At 57.1% G+C, this 21666-nt stretch overlaps 4 protein-coding genes across 4 annotated transcripts; 2 read left to right on the top strand and 2 right to left on the bottom strand.

Annotated features, from left to right (window-relative positions):
- The first annotated feature begins 1100 nt into the window (after positions 1 to 1100).
- On the top strand, positions 1101 to 2872 carry THITE_2108171 (uncharacterized protein). The gene has a single exon (XM_003649516.1). It carries the CDS (start codon positions 1211 to 1213, stop codon positions 2612 to 2614), a length of 1404 nt encoding a protein of 467 aa, XP_003649564.1. The 5' UTR covers positions 1101 to 1210; the 3' UTR covers positions 2615 to 2872.
- A 1861-nt stretch (positions 2873 to 4733) lies between these two features.
- On the top strand, positions 4734 to 6653 carry THITE_2108172 (uncharacterized protein). The gene is made up of 3 exons (XM_003649517.1): positions 4734 to 5129; positions 5192 to 5497; positions 5554 to 6653. Exons 1-3 carry the CDS (start codon positions 4880 to 4882, stop codon positions 6513 to 6515), a joined length of 1518 nt encoding a protein of 505 aa, XP_003649565.1. The 5' UTR covers positions 4734 to 4879; the 3' UTR covers positions 6516 to 6653.
- A 2731-nt stretch (positions 6654 to 9384) lies between these two features.
- Positions 9385 to 12251, bottom strand: THITE_2108176 (uncharacterized protein). Its single transcript, XM_003649518.1, has 9 exons — positions 12176 to 12251; positions 12044 to 12118; positions 11952 to 11984; positions 11842 to 11883; positions 11468 to 11767; positions 11159 to 11386; positions 11051 to 11087; positions 9974 to 10989; positions 9385 to 9872 (listed from the first exon to the last, which is right to left on the bottom strand). Exons 2-9 carry the CDS (start codon positions 12076 to 12078, stop codon positions 9623 to 9625), a joined length of 1941 nt encoding a protein of 646 aa, XP_003649566.1. The 5' UTR covers positions 12079 to 12118; positions 12176 to 12251; the 3' UTR covers positions 9385 to 9622.
- Positions 12252 to 15258: 3007 nt separating this feature from the next.
- THITE_2108185 (uncharacterized protein) lies at positions 15259 to 15586 on the bottom strand. Its single transcript, XM_003649519.1, has one exon. The coding sequence runs from the start codon at positions 15502 to 15504 to the stop codon at positions 15304 to 15306; it is 201 nt and encodes a 66-aa protein (XP_003649567.1). The 5' UTR covers positions 15505 to 15586; the 3' UTR covers positions 15259 to 15303.
- Positions 15587 to 21666: the final 6080 nt, after the last annotated feature.

Raw genomic sequence — 21666 nt, forward strand, 5'->3', positions numbered from 1 at the left:
CTTGCTGTGGTGGCCGAGACTCCGGCGGGACTCACGCTAACACGTGGAATGCACCGAGGGGAGGCCGGCCAGCGGAGGGGTGACAAGAGGACGGAAGTGAGTCAGTTGTTGGGTTGGCTGCAAATTGGTTTGGTCCTCCGCGATGTTGAGAACAGCTCACACACCGTTTCTTTTATGCCTTTTTTTTTTTTTTTTTTCCTTCCGGTTTCGGATTCCCGCCTCGGCGCCTCGTCGGGGCAGGCTCCGGCCTACCCGTAACCTTGCCTCGAGCCTACCATATGTATCCGTATCCGTCAACTTTAGCTGTGCATGCCATTCCGTCGTTCTCCCGAATTGCCGCATTCCCATGCTGCAATAGCGGTCGCAATAGTGGTTGCGAGGCGGCGGGAACTTTTGCGCTGCCCTCATTAGCTTCACAATGCGCATGTTCCGCTCTGGAAGTGTTCTGGAATCGGCTGTGTGCGGTAGCTGCAGTAACTGGGTCGTCCCGGGTGTTTCTGGTGGGCAATTAATTTCTGACGTGCCGGACACGGCAGTGGAGGATCCCCTCATGATTGTTAACTGTCAAGGGGTGATTTGGGGAGTGCCAGCCGAGAGCTCGCAAGTTAACGTTATCGTGGTGGGGCAGAATTTGGCCAAGCCCATTGGATGGTTGTGGTTGCTCGATGGTTGCTGGGCAATGAAGTGGGTTTGTTTACCGACGTCATCGTGCACAATGAGGATCGGTCAGGGCCAAGTGAGAGGGTCGCAAGAGAACAACCCCTGCTTGCGCGGTTGACTGAGCAATCCACAAGGCTGAGTCGAGTTCAGACTGGCTGCCTGCCAAGCGCCTGGTCTCTTGCGCTCATCTGTCGCGCCCAGCCTCTCTCTTTGGAGCAGGAACCAGCACCCCGCAGCCCGGGCCCCAGCCACCCTGTTTCTGGGTTAACCGGCTTCAACCACAACAGACAACCGCAGCAGCATCTTTCCTCTGTCGCTCAGTCAATCTAGCGGGTTATTGTGTTTGCAACTCGCGGTGGGAGATTCGCGCCCGTACTCTCCTCTCGATCCCGACCAAGTCGCTTTTGTTTTTTTCGGTCGTATCCAATCCTTCAGCCATTGGGTCGACAACCTTGTCACTTCGCTTGGCTGGTTTGCCAGCAAAAACCAGCCAAGCGTCGCCGCTTGCCAACTTGTCACACAGAGAACACCGCAGCGATTAGGCATCACAATGCCTGCCATCATCAAGAATCTCCTCCGCGCCCGATCCGATGCCGCATTGCTTGGCCCGCTCGCGGCGCGGTCGGTTCTCCTGGGCCGAGACCAGGCGGAGCCGCCGCGAGACCCGGCAGCCGGCACGATCCATCCGCAGGACATCAACAACAATGCTGTCTTCGCCATTTTCGGCCTGATTGGCGCCGGTTTTGTCATAGTGGGCATCTGGTTCTTTTTCTGGGCGAAGAACGGAGGCTTCTACTTCAAAAAGGGCGACTGGGAGGACTACAAGTCGACCGTTCTCCGGCGCAAGGGACCCAACGGCACCGTCTACTCGAATGCGACACCCAGCACCGTCCTTGGCGGCGGCAGCGTCTACAAAGACGTGGAAGACGGAACTACCACCACCGGCGATGACCTGACCACCGTCGTCAGTGCGACGACGGGCATTACAGGCATCACCGGCGGCGTGTCCGATATCTCTGGTCGCGAGAAGCGGCGCAGGAAGCGAGAACAGAAGGAGCGCGAAAAGGAGCGCCGCCGCGAGGAGAAGGCACGTGAGAAGGAACAGCGCAAGAAGTCCCGCCGTAAGGTCGACGCCGACGGCATCGTCGTCGACGAGGAGGCGGAGGCCAAAGCCAAGGAGCAACTGCGCAGCTACCGCCATGAGAAGCCAGCCCGCGTGGGCGGCATGAACCGCGAGGCCGAGGGCTCCAGCTGGGACGGTTCCACCAACCCGACCTGGTCGACCGCGAGTCCCAGCCAAGCCGGCGCCGCCCCTTCCACCGTCGACACCGGCAGCGACGTCACGTCGGATCTCATCAGCAACCGCCAGAGCACGCCTACCAACACGCCGACCAAAAAGGACGGCAAGGAGCGCACGGGAGGCGGCATCCGTAAGGTCTATTCCACCGCCGACAAGAACGCGATGCGCGAGAACGAGCGCATCCGGGCCGAGGCGCGCCGCCTGCAAGAGAAGGGCCGCGCGGCGGCGGCGGCGGCGTCGTCATCCGCCCTCGCCCCCATCCGTCGCGACTTCAGTTTCATCCGCGGTGCCGACGACACCATGGCGCTGCGCCGCATCGACGAGGTGCCTACCGAGAGCGTCGTCAGCGGGGCCACCAACACCACCACCGACGACGCGGCGGAGAAGCAACGCGCGCGCTCGCGCTCGCGACACCGGAGCGCCGCCCCGAGCGACTCGAGGGTGCCTGGCAGCTGGGCCGAGAGCGAGGCCGGCGGCAGCGACCTCGGCACCAAGGTGTACCGGCACTCGCACCACATCCCGACGGCGGCGAGCTCGGTGACGGGCACGTCGGTGACCGACTTCGCGTACGCGGAGGAGAAGCGGAAGAAGAGGGGCGGCGCGGGCGCGAGGAGGCACAGGGATCGGGGCGGGGAGGAGGAGCGTGCCGCGTGAGAGGTTTGAGTCTCTAGAGACTCACGAGGGGGAGAAGCAAAGCAAGGGCTTTTCCGTAGGCAGGCGTTTGTGGCGACCGCCAATGGGCATGTTGTATGGATGATGGGGCATGGAATGATGGCGGTCATGGTCTTCACGTAGAGCACGGCGGACAGCTGGTTGGACGAATGTGTTTACATCATGTACGGAACTACGAAACTACGAATCATATATGCTTATTCCCCTTGCGCAACTTTCCAACCCGTTGTCGGCGCCGGCGGGTGAAGATATCTGGGTGGTGAGTTTGCGCTCTGATCAAACGTCTGGATAGGAATTGAGTTGTCGTGTAGGCGGCCAAGGTATTCGTGTCCGGCCGGTGTGCTCACTCATCCATCCCTGGAAGGCTGGTCGAGTCGACTCGGGATCCTGGGCGCAGATCCGGGACCGGCCGGCCCGGTCGGAGCGGCCACCGAAGCCTAGTGCGTTGGGCACCTCGATTTAGCTAACTACCTCCCAGCTGGAAGCGGCTTCGTTGCTTAGAAGTGATACAAACCGGATTTTGCAATGTGCGGTCCTTCCAATGTAGAGGCGTCTCCTACACACTGGGCACCGAAACTCGCGACCGAAACAGCATGCCCGACCTTACGTTGATCCAAAGGTACTGTACAAATGTACAAATAGAATGGGATTCGAATGATCCTTGCATCGGTGACGACAGTTGTTCGCAACGGTCGGGATAACCTGATGTTCCTGTCGCGCAATCCCATACCTTCGTGTTCATGCGAACCTGAACCGCATTTCACATTTCGCAGGCGAGGAGCATTATGGCGTGTCCAGCTTAACCAACAGCTGCTCCCGTCTTGCTGTTTCGCTGGATCATAAGATTGCGGGCCGTTGCAGCCAGACAAGGTCATCCGTCGCAGCGGCTCGAAACAAGCCGATTATGGGCTCTGATACGCCTCTCTGGTGCTGTCTCTGAAACTCGGCCCAACCCCTTCCTCCAGGGCAGAGCTGAGGAGCCCCGCCGGAAATCCAGGCCCAGGCAGCGGGCGGTTTATGGCACCCGGCCCAGGCGCATGCTCGGTGCAGGCGAGACCGGACTCGGAGCGCAGAGGCAACGAATATTCAAGATGGGATGGGAACAACGAGAATTAAGTAGCGCACACACCGCCACCTACCGCCGCAAGCAGCGAAAGCGAACTTCGGGAATGGAACTCATGTAGTTAACCGGAACGGTAGGCGGCCATCGGAGGTCCCAATCCGTTCCGGTCGAATGTTGGCTGCCCCGCCCTTGGCCCGGTCCAAGTTCCAGAGTGGCTGAGAGATCAGCCAACCGTCCCACCCAGTGCCATAGTTATGCCACTGAGACCCAGCTGGCCAGCAGGCGCATCCCTTGCCCGAGACGCTGGCTCATGCCCCGCCACTCATCTGATGATGAGTTAACTTGCTTAGTTAGCACCCGATCCTGGCTACGCTATGCGCGTCTCGGACCGCTGATAGCCCGCCAACTAAGCGTGGTACCGCTGTTGCTTGCGGAACTCTCCAGCGCATTCGTTGCCTGGCCTGCGCCAGCCTGGGGTCTTCATCATACCTAACTACCTGATCATCTGTATCGTTCGCTACGCAACCGGGTAGTTATCATCCATCCTTCCACTTCATTCCTCACATGTCCAGCGCGCATGCATCTGTATGTACTCCGTACACCCTCCTTCTTCACTTGACTTTTCTTTTCATCCTCTTGGTGATTTTGTTTCCTTCGCGCATCTCAACGAGCGGGCGGTGCCTTCCTCTTGATCATCCTGTTTCGCTGCTTTCGTCATCCATCCACTCGGCTTCTCTTGGCAGCGACTCTTCCCCGCGAGCGTGACACACCGACGCCCTGATCGCCCACCTGAGCGTCTCCCGACGGTCCGGGACTTCGAGAGTCTCACAAACGAGCCGCAGCCAGCGACCAGCCACACGCGATAAACTTTTCCAGCAACACAAACAAGCATCTTCCTCTCGCCCGCCTCATCACGTCTTTTTTAACTGTTCCCCGAAATCCGAATCTGGTACCGGGTGCTTGCTATCTTGCCTCGCTTGAAGCAGCGGAGCGATAGTTAACCGCCACACGCTGCACGCTGCCGGGATCGCACGTCCACGGTAGCGTGGCTGGACGGGAATCTGGCTTGAGGGTTTTCCTGGCGGTCGCGTGAACACCCGCTGCCTGGCAGCGGTCGCCACTCGATTCGTCGTCCGCATTCCGAGGTCGAAGAAGCTTGTCCGGAACGCTTATCGTCCTCCAACATGGCCGACTACAGCCCTGGCCTCAATGGCGTCGTCATCGGCCTTCTGTCGTCCTTCGGGTCGGCAATCCTGATCCTCTGCATCTTCCTCGCATTCTACTTCTTCCGATACACAGCATCCGGGCGCATATTCCTCGACCGGATCGGCCGGCCCGGCGAGTACGATGACGAGCAGGCGTTTGCGCGCGAGGAGGCCGAGGCCCTCGAGATGATGGATGATATCCAAAGGACCGAGTATCTAAGGGCCAAAGGTAGGTTGTCTTGGTATGCGCCCCTCCTTGGCGTCGAGCGGTTGCTGATTGGCGCTTGACAGCATTCATCGCTGCAAACCCTCCCGAGTCCGTGCCAACCGACATCTCGTTATCGCAATACCTGGCTATCCAAGAGAAGGGCGTGGCCGCGTGGGAGTTCGAGCCGGAGCTGGAGATCGCCAACTGCTTCGTCGAGGCCCGGACAGAGATCGAGTTCTTCGACTCCGAGTGCACCGTCATGAGCAACTTGCCTGTCCCCAAACAAAACGACGTTTATTACTGGGAGGTAAAAATCTACGATAAGCCCGAGAACACGTTGTTGAGCATAGGCATGGCCACGAAGCCGTACCCGCTCTTCAGGTTACCAGGTAGGGCGAGATCATCTGACCCGCGGTTGGGCGAAACGAGGCTAACGAACAAGCAGGCTTCCACAAGGTGTCGGTTGCGTACCTCTCCAACGGCACCCGCCGCTACAACCAGCCGTTTGCTGCGACCCCGTATGGTCCGCAGATCGTGCAGGGCGACGTTGTCGGCGTCGGCTACCGGCCCCGGACCGGGACCATCTTCTTCACACGGAACGGCAAGAAGCTGGAGGATATAGTCCACGGGCTGAAATCGCCCAATTTCTTCCCCGCAATCGGAGCCAACGGGCCGTGCGTCGTGCACGTCAATTTGGGCCAGGCCGGCTACGTCTATCTCGAGGCCAACGTGAAGAAGTGGGGTCTCGCTCCCATGACCGGCTCCCTGGCGCCGCCGCCTCCCTACGGCGTCGAGGCCGACACCGTCCTTCTAGCGACGGGATCCAAGGACGGTTTTACGAGCTCGCAAAGCCGCGGGCACCAATACAGCCACTCTGCTCAGCTTTATACCCCGGGGGCGAACGCTTCGGATCCCGGCCATACCCGTTCGAGGTCAGGAAACTACCGCGTCCTGCCGCCTACAAGCCCCGGCCCGCTCCGCAGCCCAACCGATATCTCGCTCGCCCACCTGATACCGACAGACGACAGTGGCGAGCCCAGCAGCAGTGCCGCGGCTCTGGTGCAGACCAGCCCGGATCACCACGACCGCCAGCAAACCCCTACCGTCGGGCTGGGGTTGCACGACGCCGACGGCCGCCCGCCTCCCGAGTACACCAGCCCGGATCACTCGGACGCCGAGAGCAACAGCCGGCGCAGCAGCTCCGAGAGCGAGAACGCACCTCTGATCCGTCTGACGCGAAGCCGCGGCGCGTCGTTAGCGACCGCGCGAGCGGACCACAGCAGGTCGACGCCGCCGGGCACGCGGGGTCCTCCCAGCCCGCCTATCCCGACCTATCAAGACGCCATCCGGCAGGGCGCCGGGCGCGCTAGGAGTCACAGTGCGAGGTCTGCAAGGGAGCAAAGGTGATGAAACAACCACTTGATTCATGCGTGCTTAAACCCTTCCGGCAGTGCCGACCTGAGCACGATGCTGGCACTCATTTTCCTTGTCCAATCTCTCTCACTCCCGCTCTCTTCCTCTCTATCTCTCTCCCTCTCTCTCTCTCTCTCTTGGAAAGCGGTGAAATTGGAGTCTATACCCCTGGGCGCTGGGCATTGGGCTGGTCTTTTTTTTTTTTTCTTTTTTTGTGCTCGCCTTTACGTATCACAGCTGTGGGTGGCGTCTCTGTTCGCTGGGGACGCATTAGTCGTCCTGGGGTGGTGTTGGGGTCAGGAAGGCAGCGGCGGCTGCTCGTGCGGTTGGGTGGTTCACGGCGTTGAGACTACTAGTATCCTGAATAGCGAACTGATGAGGCATGGAGACTGGGGAAACAGTACAATGCAGTGCAGCAAACCTCAATACTGAGCTAACATTCCGCTCCTTTTGTCTTCCCTTGTCTGCCGTCTGTGGTGCGTGTTTTTGGAGCAGTTGTCTTGCCGGGTGTGAGACTGGTTGGTCGGTTGGTTGCCTATATTGAACATCACTTCGGATTGTGAGGCTTTGCTCTGGGGGGCCATGTTGTTGGTTGAACGGGGGAAGGGGAGTGAATGGGGTTGGGACCGTGTGGTTGGCGGATATGGGATGGGAGGCTCGCTGGCTTGATGTCGATAGCATGTCGATGGGAATCACTACTACTACTCACCTACCTCCCTACCTTTCAGAGGACACGGTATCTCCGCCTGGTGCTGCATTGATGTAAGATGACTGGACGAGTAGATAGAGCGCCCTAGGCCGGTGTGCGGATCAAGACGCAGGTGTAGTCGTCAGTTGCGCAGCTACATCCCTCGCCGTGGTTTTGGAAAGTCCCTCTCGTCTGCGGCCACCCTGGATCTTCCTCGCGTAGTCGCTCCGCAACATCTCGTTAGTAGACAGACCGTTCCCCGGAACGAGGCACGAGGAATGAGAGCCCTATGATGGACATGTGCAGGGGCCCTGGGCCAAGGTAGTCAATCAGGTCTATGTCGGCTTGGTATTGGTGGTGGACAAGACAACTTCGGTCCTGGGACTGATTATGTACTTCAGCTGGGGGTGGTCACCAACTCCGCCTCAGCGCACCACAGGCCCTGTGACCTGCTCCACGGGAAGCGGTGCAGCACTGGGCAGGTCGGGCTAGGGCAACCTGTGATCGGAGCCTGCATGTTCGCTCCAGTTCCGGGAACTGGTTGGTGGTGTGTAAAGAACTGGTGTTGATATTGTCCTGCACCCGAACGGTCCGGCCGCCACCGCCGTGCCCTGATGCCCGTCCAAGATATGCAGGCTTCAACTTCTTCCCTAGATGAACGGGCAGGAAGACGTAGGACAGGGAAGCTGACAACGTCTGGCAAGGGAGCGAGCTGCGTTTAAGACGCGAGGATGGTAGCCAACTACACGAGCACGAGTAGGGAAACATTCACCAAGGCCCTGCGAAGTGATAGTAAATAAAGGTGCTCGCACCACCGCCCTCTCCCTCTGCTTCCCCGAGGGATACTATGGGAAGGTTACCAAGCAACGCTGCTCTCAGAAACGCGACTGACACAGCCATCCATATTCAAGCACACGTTATCCAAGCCAGCAGGCGGACCTGCTGCGCCAGACAACCCAGCTTAGCTTTGGTAGATAAACAGACAGGAAAGGCCGTGGGTTCCAATGGGAGTGGCGTATAACAACGGCTGCTGGCTGCCACGCCTTGGGGATGATGTTCGTTGAGATCTGGTTGAAGGGAATCTCGTCTGCTTTTCTGGCAAGGCAAGGTATAGGTATAGGAAGTAGCTCTGTGCTGGCTTCTCTCGCGAGGCCCTCGCTGGGAGTTCCAGGTTTTGTTGGGGATATTGACTCGTGAACGGGGCAGAGCGCGTGCGGCTGGGGGTAGCAGGGCGTGGTGATAAGCATGCGGCAACACGCAGGCAAAGATGGCACTCAGACACGGCAGCGACAGGAACTTGGAGGCCGTAAGTTGGTAGAGTTAATAATAAGTAAGGTGAGTAGCATCATCATCATAACCAACCACTGCCACGACGACTACCCATCAGAATGACAAACACAAGAGTAGGGCATCTTGTTCCGTATGGTATGTGCCACCACGAAACAGCATCCGATCAGATTACCAAGCCAGACAGCCAGCCTGTACTATCAACCCTCTCCTTCCTTCTCTTACAATTAGAATTACCACTTCACCCTAGGGACAACCGCCGCGGGCTCCCTCTTGATTTCCTCCTCCGCAACGTAGAAGCGAGGCTCGACGACTTTCAACGCACAACAAACAACAACAAAATTACAGAAACCCACATGTAACGCCGCCCAATGCAGAAGAAAAACAGAAAGCCAAACACCACCATCCTAAGATCAAATCCAGTTCCAACAACCAGAAAGCCGTGCTTTTTGTCCCCACACACAGACAAGACAAAATCCCGGAGGGCCAGGCATCAACAGCCTTCAACCCCCCCAAAAAAACCAATCCCAATCCCCGGAACGACCAAAAAAAACCAAGCCTAACCAAAACAACAGTCGCTATGCAGTTGGGTATCGTGATCATCCGTAAGGAGCGAAATCTATGCCGATGAAAAAGAACCCTTTTCATCATGATGCCGGTGTGCTGTCGTCAAAGGAGTGTCTATGCCGAAGGAGTGTCTATGCCGTTGGGGTATATATAACCGTGTCCGTCCGATCCGCAGATGATGCCGAAAAAGGAAAGTCTATAGTTTGATGATTCGATTGGCGGACCAGCCGGGTTGCAAAAGAAAGGAGCGTCGTCAGTAGGGGGGTATCTTGGATGCGTTGAGCCGACAAGAAAGGAGCGTCGTTGCACATTAGATGCAGTGATTAGATGTGTAAAATCATCGCAGGCGTTGGAAAGGAGTGTAACACGCATGGCAATGCCGTGGAGTTCGCTGCTGCCGTAGTCGGTGGGCCGCTGCTGATCGCTGAAAGGAGGGTAGTGTACAATTGCGTCTGTGTTGAGGTGTAGGGAACCGCAAGCCGCTCCGGAGCTCGAGGAGAAAGAAATGAGAAACAGGTCGTAAAAGTCGTAACCAGAGGTGATGGAGGCGCGCAGTTGGCTACTCGCTTTTGCCCTTGCCCTTGTCCCGGGGGCTTGGCGGCGCCGAGAGCACATCACTAGGAGCCAGCCTGTTCTCCTCCTGGGTCGCCAGGGAAACAGGTCGGGAACCCGGCGACTCAGGAACCGGGAGCAAAGTTTGCGCCGGACTCAAGAACGGCGAAGGCGCAAAGGATTGGTGTTGCGCGGGCAGCCAGGAGTGGAGATCCTCAGGAGGCGGATAGTCCGGACTGGTGCTGAGATGGGAGGGCCTGGTCGTCATGGTTAATCACGATTGCCCTTGCGCAAGGCGGGTAGCAGGCCTCGGTGCAACCTAGATCAGGTCCACACAGTCTGGATTGGAGGAACGAACCCGACGCCATACGTGTTGGCACCGCCCAGCATAGGTGAAGTGGCCGAGTAGTTGTAGTCGACGCCGTACGAGACCGTGTCTTCAGCATCGCTGTAGACGATAGGAGAGCCGTCGCCAAAGTCGCCGCCATAGGTGCTCGACGCAGGGCTGTATCCGCCGTACGACGGGCTGGGTATGTTCAGGTAGTGCGGGTCGACATATGGCGACGACAGCTGGAGCGGGCTGATGGCGCTGCTCGGGCCAGACTCCGGTATGACGGACAGATCCTCGGTGCTGTAGCTGAAGGCGACGTTGTCTCCGTAGGGCAGGTACTCTGCGGACACGTTCGCCGACGCCGACATCATCAGCGGCGAGCCCTCGCCCACGTACACGCTAGGCGTGTCGAACTGGGGGAACGAGGGCGTGCGCACGGGTTGGACCCATCCCATCCGCGAGCGGAACTCGTTGACCGTCTCGATGGGGAACTCCATCAGGTTGAGCGGGGTCTGGAGGTCGCCCTGCAGGTGGCCGGCGTTGCGGATGGCATAGAGACGGCGAGCGATCTCCTCGACGGGGCCGATGGTCATGCTTCCGAAGTAAGCGGCACCGATCTCGGGGAAGAGACGTTCCATCAGCAGGGCGGCCGTGTAGTAGTGGGCGATCACCACCAGGGCGCTTGGCGATGCACCATTCCGCTGCAGGTACATGACGGGCAGCCAGAAGAGCCAGGTGCGCAGAGGCTTCAGCCGGTCGAACTGCTGGGCCACCGACAGCGACGAGGTAACCTTGCGGGAGCCCTTCAGGAAAGTGATGAGCTGGGCAACGGGCTTTGTGTCCTCGCGGCTCTTCTTCAGGAAGCTCTCGAGCTTCTGAAGCTGCTGCAGGGCGCGCTGGAAGGCTTCCAGATCATCCTCGCGCGGCTGGCTGGGCTGGTGATCCGGCCTCGGCGACGGCGGAGCAGTCGGAAAAGTGCTGCTTTCGGCAATGAAGTCACCGAACTGGGACTCGTGTTTCCACGGATCCATGGCCTCGATGACCTGTTTGTCGCACGTATTAGTGTACGTTCCCGCGCATTTTGCTGCAATTCAATTGACTCACAGATGAGGTGCCTTGCATGAGTTGGGTCCAGCTCCGCCTGTGCGCTAGTTAGCCCCCCTGTTGTTGCTGCTGGTGTAGATCGGATAGGTGCAGTCTAATATTGCTTACCAATCGGTGGCTTGCCACGAGAGCACAAGGGACGCAGCAAGAATCGCGTCAGAGGTTTCGCGAGAGAAGGCACCGATGGCTTCCTGAAGACCCTTTAAGGCAACGCCGCGATGCTCGTAGGCCATGTTGCCGACAGCCGGGCAGCCAGTGAGGTACGCCAAGTGCATGGCGGAAAACGCCAGCAGAGCATGCAAGACATAGCGGTGGGTCGCGCCGATCTTGATGATTCTGGAAAAGGGAAAGCGGAAATTTGTCAGTGCGACAAGCCACACCTAGAGTGTCTCAGAGCGCGGACGGACGGAGTCTTACATAGGGATCTGCCGTGTCCAGAGGGTGAAGTCAATGGCGTCGAGCTCCTGCATCTGGTTGCTGATGGAAGCAACATGATGGATCAACCGCAGGTCTTCCACTGACAAGGACTCGGGCGCGGGCGCCGGGTAGATGCCGAGACTGGGGAACGGGAACATTCCAGTGCGGCGCCACTCATCGATGGTAGCCTCGATCTCCGGAGTCCACATGAGGTCGGGCTTATCGGGCGAGCCGGCCCGATCCTCAGGGACAGGGACATCGTTGTACGGGCAGCGGATCTTGTGCTTGGTGCAGTTGCGGCTGAATTGATGTTTAGCGATGGCGTCACAATGAAGGGCAAGCCCGTCTCAGCAAGGGAGTTAGGTTATACATACCACTGGGGGAAGTTCTCGTCACACCTGATGTGGCGGCGCTTGCTGTGACGAAATGTTAGGGCACTAGGAGCCTCGGCAAATGGGCGGTTTCATCTCGGGCGTGAACCTACCAAGTGTCGCATCCCTTTCGGGACTTGGTGTGGCTAGTAGGGTGTCAGTAACGGACAGCAAGAACGGCGCATGGAGGCGTGGGTGAACCTACCTCCGACGAGGAGGACCACCACCGGGACCAGCCATTATTACGTGTACGTGGAAAATACAAGAATTAGCGAAAGAACTGCGAAACAGTCAGCAGCTGACAACCTAAGGGAACGCGGAAAGGGGAAGCGCTGACGCGAAGTAAACACACGACGAGCCCTGGGGGCGGCGGGATAGCGAACGTGGGTGAGTTGCGGTGGGGACAGGCGTGCGAGGGTCACCGTCAGGCCGACACTAGTTGAGGCTGCCAGATGCGAGAAGCAGCAGATTCAGGCGGCAGCGTGGAGTCGGAGTCAAGAGCGCCCAGACGGCAAGTCGAGCGGTGCGGATGAAAGGCGGTTGGCGGGTTTGCGATAACGGGTTCGGTCCTTCGGCTCGGCAAGGGCTCGAACCGGCTCTTTCTCCCTGGAAAGCTTGTGCGCAGAGTCTCGAACGTCTTCCGTCTCGCTCCAAGCTCTTCGTTCTGTTCCGCTCCTTTCCTTTCCTTTCCTATCCCCGTCCCGCGCAGTAGCGATCGTGGAATACTTCTTGCGTTTGAGAGAGACACAAGAAACGTTGAGCGAGCGTCGTTTAACTGGGCACGCGGCGAGTGAGCTAAGCCTCGTAGACAGGCATCTACTCTCCGGGTTTGTTGACTTGGACGGCGGCAAGAGTAGGTGGTGAGGTGATGGCAGCGATGCGCGATTCGGTGACTCTTCGTGCCGAGGGCTTTTGTGCGTTTTTCGTTTCTAGTCTCTCCAAACACAAAAAGAAAAGAAACAAGCGAATGACAGGAGTCGACGAGGACTTCCTTGGGGTGGGTTGCTTAAAGCGAACGTGAGAGGGTTGAGGTACAGCGACGGTGCTGGAGCAGCTGCGATGATGTATCTGAGGGACCAAAAGGAGGAGGGGATGGGGCCGTTGGGGGAACGGCACAGTTAAATAGCGCCGATGCCACTGAGCATGATGCGGGTGGCATGGGTGGATGGGCGCTGGATGGGGACCTTGCGCACTGCCCAGAGGGCAGTTTCCCCATCGGGAAAGCTCCATGCCCATGGCCAGGTGCCCTGGGCGACCAAGACCATGTTGACACACCCATGGGCGTTAGCGCTCCACAAAGAGGGTGTTCCAACCTATTCCCCAACAGTTAAAGCGTCCGCCCAGCGAATATTACCGAGTGTGCTGTGGTAACGAACGAGCAATGCTTGTCAGTCGGTTTACTGTGTAGTCGGTTTCCTCGGTTTCCACACCCGCACGCAGTGTACCATAATCCATACGGTGAACAAGCATGTATACTGCGGTCTGTCACAGATTACTTACTGAGTTACCATACAACCTGCGAGATTTCAGATGAAATCTAGGCCGACCAAGTGGCGTTCGACGCTTGGTTTGTCGCGCTGATGAAGCCTGCTGTTGCCATCACCAGTGGACGGAGAACGGAGACCTCGAATACAAAGCGAAGCTCAGCGCTCAGGGAGGCTTGGCTGCCAGTGCTGGCGGAGGAATGAAGGAGGATAGACGGAAGGGGCACGGTACTCACGCCACTCTCTCTCCCTGCGCCATACTACCTTATGGAGAAGGGTGAATACATCCTGAGTATTACTGGCGAATCACAGCTGACAAAACAGCCAACTGCTGTGGTCCTGCCGGGAGTGTCGTTGATCGCTGCTACCTTACCTAGACTACCTACCTAGGTCCTTGATGCATCTTGTATTGTTCGTCTCACACCCATGCAGGATCTGAGCACCCCTTGGGAAGCGCAGTGGAAGCCGGCCGGCAGACGGCTCCGTCCTGCGCTTTACCTCTTGGTGAAGAGCCGGGCCAATTGCCATCGCTCTCTTGCGGCGTGCAGCTACAGTGTGTTGTGTATCCAGTTCCTTCCCGAGGCGACTCCGCGGCAGCTGGAGTTAGTTATCAAATGCTACGTTAACTTGGTCTGACACAGACGGGTCTTAGCGTCGGGCGCTACCTAGCAGGGCGGGCCGGTTGAGGGCGGATGACAACAGTAACTAGTGTACCTACCAGAGGCACAAACGATCTTGTTAGCAATGAATCCTTTGAAGTGCATACATACTGAGCACTCCCCCTAGTTACTACTCTCCTATGCTGTCTGCGCTGCTTTTCCGTTTGCTTAGACTTGCTGATGCGGACTTTCCATCTCCGCCTGGGCTTGTTCCCGTGGTGTCTCCGGCGCTTCCCTCTGAACCTGCTGCTAGTTTCACTACGTGAATTTACTCCGGAGTGGAGTCGGAGCGGAAACAGTCCCCGGTGACTGCAACAAGTGGGCCTGGAGCAGGGAGCTATGCTAGCCGAACCCGGTCTAGCCTGTTGAGGCGGAGCAAACCACAGAGATGCTCGCTTGCGGGTTATTCTTAAAGAGGTCCCGCCAAGACTAATTTCGGAACCTACCGCTTACAAGTATTTACAAATTGCCGCGAGGGAGCGGGGTCGCCACGACTTCGAGCAACATCAACAACGAAGAATTGCAAAGACTCGTAGCAACAACTTTGCGAAACCTCAACCAAATTGAAAAAAAAGAAAACGAAGTTAACCTACACCCTAACCTTGACCCTCACCCTAACCATAACCCTCACCCTAACCAGCAGGGGGCTGGCGCTACCCCCCGCACCCCCGGCGAACTAACCCGTGGCTAACCCGTGGCGATAGTGCAAACCCCTTGGCGGTCTTGGCGGGGTACTGACGCTGTAAAAACATTGCCGACAATTGGCCGAAATTAGTCTTGGCGGGACCTCTTTAAGATCCAGCCGCTTGCGACTTCTGCGATCGGGTTGGGTTGCCCGCTCCTGTCGAGCGAGCGCCAGCTGTCTTTCCCAGCATCCCGCGCGCCGGGGCGTCACCTAATGGAATCTGGGGTGGCCACCATTGCCGATGTCCGATGCCCACGTGGATCAGCTAGTGTACCGCTGAGATGCCAGACATTAAACAGAAAGTTTGCTATTGGGGTTCTCTTGTTTCCTGGATTCCCTCGACCAAACCCACCTGCCACATCGCACCGCACCGCACCTGTTCTCACCGTGCAATAACGTTGTGTACATGGCAATTGACACGTGAGCTCTCGTCCCGCGACTCTTCCGGCACCTTCTCCCCTCCTGCAGTCCGACGCAATCATCTGACCACTGCGCTGGCAAGCAGCGGATGCAAGATGGCGCCCAGTGCCGGTGTCGTGCTCAGACGGTCCTAGTGTACTGTAGCGTAGAGTTTTCGGTCAAGCATTCTCCATTGTTAATGCCCTGCTGTGGTGCGGGGTTCAGAGTTCAGACAGACTCAACAGCCAATGAGAACTGAAGGAACCAGAGTGGCCTGCAGGCAACACCACCGGAGCACCACGGTTCGAGCGGGTTTCTGAGGCTCGGAGACACTTGGCCGAGCATTCTCTCTGCTCGGTGCTGGGTGCTTGGACAGTGCTGTGGCCCGGAAGGGAGGGAGTGAGGTGAGGCCACCAAGCCGCCATTCGTGTAGGTTCATGTTGTATATACCTAGGTTGTTCAGAGGCAGGAGCAACTCACCGCAAAGCGCGGCTGCCGGGCCGTTCGGGCCCTCTTCATCGGTCCCCGTCGAGCTCCATCATTGGAGGCATGCTGCTAACCCTAAGACTGTACTGTGATATATCTCCGAAAGTGATCCGAGCGTGGTTCAACCACTTGCTAAACCCCTGTTCTGACGCTGCGGTCGATGGGGGGGTTATTTTCCGGATCCACACCCTGATTGGCCGATGCAACAACCGTTTCTCGTGTCCATTTTTGGCTTTCCACCTTGCCAGTCTCATTTATTCCGCAGCTACCCTGCACGCCCAGCTCTGCGTGCCTCCCTCTACATACACTCACGTCTGCGCATTGCGGATTGTCGAGTGCCGCCGCTGCAAGTTAGTGTATTCCGTGGTGTGCACTCATGCCATTCTGTACGGAATAGTGTAGACGGCTCTACACCAGACTTGATAGGATCCACCATCATCGTACCGTTCAACTTGTATCCGCACTGTCCTGACCACACTGCTTCCGTGCAAGTCCAAAGGTCCCATCAACCTTGTGCGCAAGTTGTGTAACTAACTACCAGATCGACCCTCTTTGGAATAGCGTGCTTTGCCAAACCCAGGGTGAGGGCGGGGGGGCCGCTTGAGAAGTCTCTCTCTCCACTTTCCGCCGATGAGCTCACCGCCCTGCAACTCCATGCTTCCGACCTTCTCACCTGCGCATAGCTCAGCTGAGTAACTCCACTAGGTACGGATATTGTCCCCGCTCGTCCCTTCGCACTTGCGACGCAGTGCCTCAGTCTGGAGGAGATGCGGGTAAATTGCGACTACTATGTAGTAAGGCGAACCTTCTCGTTGAACCTCCGAAGTCCGCATGCCCTTTCCATTGTTGACAGATAGATCTCTGCGTTTTTCTTCGCGACTTGACGGCCTCAGTGGCGGCTTCCATCCATCGAACGATCCGGAGCTGCTGACAAGGTTAATGAGGCTTGCCCAGTTCGGGCTTAGTCTGTTTCTATTCTTGAAGTTAACCTTTCCATCAACCCACTTTTCTTCCAGGCGATGCTCCACTCTGACGTCGCTTGCCGGATTGGGCCAAGGGACACACAAAGAAGGGCCGGGAAATGAGCCACTCACAACATCAAGCAGCTGCGAAAGTTACCCGCAGCGTCCCCACTCCGTCTTGGCTTTCCAGAGCCTTCGACCCCAACCCCAATCCGCGGATTTGCCGAGTCAACCCAAGCGGAAAGTTCAGTCGTCGTTGGTTGGAGAGCTTGCGCTGGGAGGTGGACCCGGACCATAACATCGGGCCGTAACGTTAACTCACTTTTGCCATGACTTCATAACGCAGTGCGAGCTCTAACCAACCAACCGGGTAAGGAGTAGGTAAGGATGGACAAAAAGCTCAGTGAGGATTCATGAGGCAGCCTCCAGTTTACAAACTGTGTTGCAGACAAACAGCAGGCTGGCAACAAAACCAGGCAGCAAGCGTGGCGAGCCCGAGAAACCGGCACACTGCACTTGCTAGCGGGAAGCCCGGATCGCCAGTTCGTTGAGAGAGAAAGTTCTACACCAATCGCGGAGGCTGACCGGGCTCCGACCGCGCTCTGTTTCTCGTCCTGCACACCACCGCGTACCCCCCACTGCAGTGTAGTGTACGGTATAGGGTAGCTACTGTGGTAGCAGAATGGGATGCTCATGGACGACCAGATCGGGTGCTGCCGATTTTGACGTCACCTGTTGTTGCTTGCGTCCTGCTATGCCGTGCTGATCCCTTTCCCAAGAAAAATCTAGACTCGGCTTCGACCTGCGTGCTGCCATTGTCCGCACCCAAATCCGATCAAACCGAATTGCTGCCGTGCGCCCTGGGACAGCCAACTCAGCTTCCACAGGCTTTGATTCAGAAGCAACGGTCCCGCAGAAGCGGTGAGCAGCCTGTCAAGGTAGCAAGATTCTTGGTGGGAGCATGGCATCGCATGAAGTCGGACTTGGTCGGGCAGCAGGAAACAGGCCACAACGGACTCGACGGAGTGCTGTGGTATGGAGACGCTTGTGGATGATGATGTTGTGTGACAAGCGCCGAATCCACTCGGCGATCGTCTGTCATGCGCGTAGCAGTCTTCAAGACACAGCCCACTTCATTGGACCGTGGCGGGGACGAGCGGGAACAGCATCGACGCAGCACACCACAATCTTAGCGGGATAGTGTAGTGTACGCGCAGCCATACGCAGTCCGCCATCAACAACATGGATTGGATGTGTCTTCAGATCCACACGACAGGCCGTCCACCATACCGGGGTAAACCACATCCCGGGTACCGGCTCTTAATGGCTATCCTAATCTAAATATAGCTTTCTTTGTTTCGTTTCCCGATTTGGCTCTCTGTGAGTGGGCGAATACACTACATACACTAGACTACAACTCTTGCATGTTGTGATCCAGGGGGCGGAGACACACTAAGCAGCGCGCGGCTGAAAACCATGGCTTTCCTCGCTCGGCGAATTGCGGCTCACGACACACTCACTACTCCACGGCATGATGACGGAGTCATGCGGCAGTTTCGCCGTATCAATGGCTTCTTCCACCTCCACGTATCCCTTCGCGTTGCCATCTCTCCCTTGCCTATATCACACCACAGCCACCGCGAAGCCCACCGGTGCTCGTTCTTCAACCAATGCCGCGGATGAGCCGCCCGTTTGTTCAACGTCTCGCGTGACCCAGGTTACACACGCAGTCGCCAAACAAGAGGCATCGCCGATGGGGGTATTTGCCCGACGTGAAGCCGTCCCCCAGATGCCAACCAGACGCCAGAAGCCCCCCAGTCCGTGGTCCCGGTTCCGTGTCGAGGAAGCCTTCCAGAAGCCAGCACACAAGCGCGCTGCTCCTACGTGTACTGTACATACATACGTACTTTGTAGTCCACTAACACCGCAACACACATCTTCCTTTTACACTCACTGCCACATGTTCCCCCCGGCAACGGCTGGTAGTTACACACACGGCAGCGACACTACCAGCCTCAGCTCGCCCCGCCTGTTCGCTCGCACATCCCATGCCATGCATGGACGTCAGGGACACAGGACGCAGTGCACACCCAGCGCTCTTTACACTACACTCCATACACTACCCGCCTCTCTCCTTGGGGGCCTGTCCAACCCCAAAGCGCGGTGAGGCACCTGCGGTCGACGATCTTCTCTGAACCAGCAAGGGAGGCGAGCATCATCCTTCCCCATCAGCCAGCCTCCTTACACTACTACTCCTGGCGGCTTGGTCTCACTTGCCAGCGCCACGGAAGGGTAGACGTTAAAGAGGTCCCGCCAAGACTAATTTCGGCCAATTGTCGGCTATATTTTTACAACGTTATTACGTAGCCACCATCGCCAAGGCGTTTGCTCTATCGCCAAGGGTTAGTTCGCCGGGGGTACGGGGGGCAGCGCCAGCCCCCCGTTAATAAGGGCTTAGGTTAAGGTTAGGATACGGGTGATAGTTAGGGTACGGGCTATCCTCGATTTCTTTTTTTTCGATTTGGTTGAGTTTTCGTAAAGTTGTTGCGACGAGTCTTTGCGATTGTTCGTTGTTGATGTTGCTCGAAGTCGTCGTGGCCTGCTCACCCCTTGGCGAAATGTAATTACTTGTACGCGGCAGTCTCCGAAATTAGTCTTGGCGGGACCTCTTTAACGACGACCCAGGGAAGAGGCACATATAGGGGATCGACGGCTGTGCCACGCTGGTGACGAACGCTATACTACACAGGTACCGTTGCTAATATCGGGTGGGCGCTGGATGTCTCGGTAATGGACGACGGGGCGAGAGCCGCGGTTAATGTGAACGTCACTGTGTTTGTGTCCTTGTGGATGGCGAGGACAAGCCCCCTGTTGCTTGCGCCGGTCTTCCGGAAGCATCCCGGCGGCTAGATCGGTCCTCCTCCACCAAGTATGTACATGTAAACTTTGCAACCTGGCTGATGGTGACATAGCACAGTTTCTCTTCTTCAGAGAGTTGACCTTTTTTTCCGCTTTTACAATGTTTCGCCTCCTCTCTCTCTCTCTCCGTCTATCTTTTTTTTTCTTTTTTCTTTTTTTTTTTTTTTTTTTTAGTAACTACCTTAGTGTAACATAGGCACTTAAGCTGGGGAAATTTGCCAACCCCTGAAAACCGTTTTCTTCATGTGACATGATGCTCCGCCAGGGACCGGAATGGGTAGACGTTAAAGAGGTCCCGCCAAGACTAATTTCCAGCCCTGGTCTTACACCGTCAGTACGTAGCCACCATCGCCACGGGGTTTGCACTATCGCCACGGGTTAGCCACTGGTTAGTTCGCCGGGGGTGCGGGGGGCGGCGCCAGCCCCCCGCTGGTTAGGGTGAGGGTTATAGTTAGGGTGAGGGTCAAGGTTAGGGTGCGGGTTAACTTTGTTTTCTTTTTTTTCAATTTGGTTGAGGTATCGTAAAGTTGTTGCGACGAGTTTTTGCGAGTATTTGCGGTTTGTCTTCGTCGCTGATGCTCTAAGTCGTCGCGGCCCCACTTACCCCTTGGCGATGTGTAAAAGCCTGTAATTCTTAGTGTCTTGGCGGGACCTCTTTAACGACGACCCCGGAATGCTGTCCAAGAATGGCTGCGGGCCCGGGAAGCTGCCGACGTCAGCCTTCCTGATTTGGTATAATTACTGGATTCGGATATGTTGGAAACCACAAAATCATCAGAACCCCACCATTGGCCTGTCGCGAAGCCTGCTGCACCATTGGCCTGTCGCGCCAAGCCTGCTGCGTAGTGTATTCCGCAGAGGCTGAAATCTTCTTCTTCTTCTTTCTTTCTCTTACCTCTTTTTAGTCTCGTTTTTGACAACCAGGTCGAACAAGAGACGCGGTGCTCCGGACCGGCCGCCTTGTGCAACGCGGACTTGGCATGTACACATTTGTACTTGAGGATTGATTGGGCAAGGAACTCTCTCGGCAGGGTCACAACGAGAGCAATAAACAGCCTATTAATTCATGCTGTGCAAGCCCGGAAACCCCACGAAGCTGCTTCTCAACGTTACCTGACCATGATGGTGCCATGGCAGAGCGAACGACAGACGCCACCGGCCGGCGCGCTGCGCAGGGCGAGTGAAACACGCATGATGCAGCAATTTACTGTCACAGTACACAGTACGCCGTCCCGCAGCCGCGGTCCCTGGCTAGGTGCACAGCCACGGCCGAAAGCACCAACTCATGGCCTGCCCCTGGCCACGATGGAGTTCGCACCGGAGCCGCCGCTGACAGGCGCCGTCAATGCCGTCCGTCATTGGCCGGGTTACTCGCGAGCGCGAGCAAGGCGCAGATCATCCGCCAAAGTAAACAAAATCCGTCCACATCACTACCAAATCAAATGGCTTTATGGCTTTCCAAAGCCACCGAGCGGGCCACGACTACCAAGGGAGGCAGGTAGTGTATTCCGTACAGGAACTGAGCCGCCATAGGGCTGTCGATCAATGTAACCGTTCCATCGGGCCTGGATTTAACCACATCTGCGTCTTGCAGAGCTCCGGTGCTTCACGGGACACACAGGAACTGCCACCTGTCAGCGCCGCTGCGGCAGTGCCCTGGCCAGCAAAGCATGTTTGAAGACTGCTGTAATCACGCCCTGCAGTTTTTGGGCAGGGGCAGAGAACCGTTGTGGGCAGCATGTAAGAGCCGGTTGACTTACGTACAGAAAAAAACTGTTCTGTGGAAGCACACATGGCTACACAGTATGTCCAGTGGTGCAAACACGACCTCTCCCCACACAGGGTATCGTAGCCAGCAACAGAGACCAGTTCAGCTTCCCGTCACTTTCGCACCTGCATTTCTTAGACAGCAAAGCATGAGGATGTTCCATCCATAGTGTTCACTATGTCCTTCAAGTTCGAAGTTGACCATTCATGCGACAACAGACATACCCAACTCGCTTGGACTTGCGCTGCAACGAAACCTGAGATACGCCTTGCACCTTGACCCCCGAGCAATGGCACCACGCAGCTACCTACAAGCTATCTAATGGCCTATCTAAGTAAGTGTAAATGCACCAGTCCATGCCGAGCTATCTACAAGCTAATCTAGCCATGCGGTTTTCCCCCCTCTTCCCCCCCGGTTACCATGTGGCCCAGCCTGCCCTACCTGCCTCGAGACTTCCTTCCACACT

This window comes from Thermothielavioides terrestris, chromosome 1 (genome assembly GCF_000226115.1).
Source record: "Thermothielavioides terrestris NRRL 8126 chromosome 1, complete sequence".
NCBI lineage: Eukaryota > Fungi > Ascomycota > Sordariomycetes > Sordariales > Chaetomiaceae > Thermothielavioides > Thermothielavioides terrestris.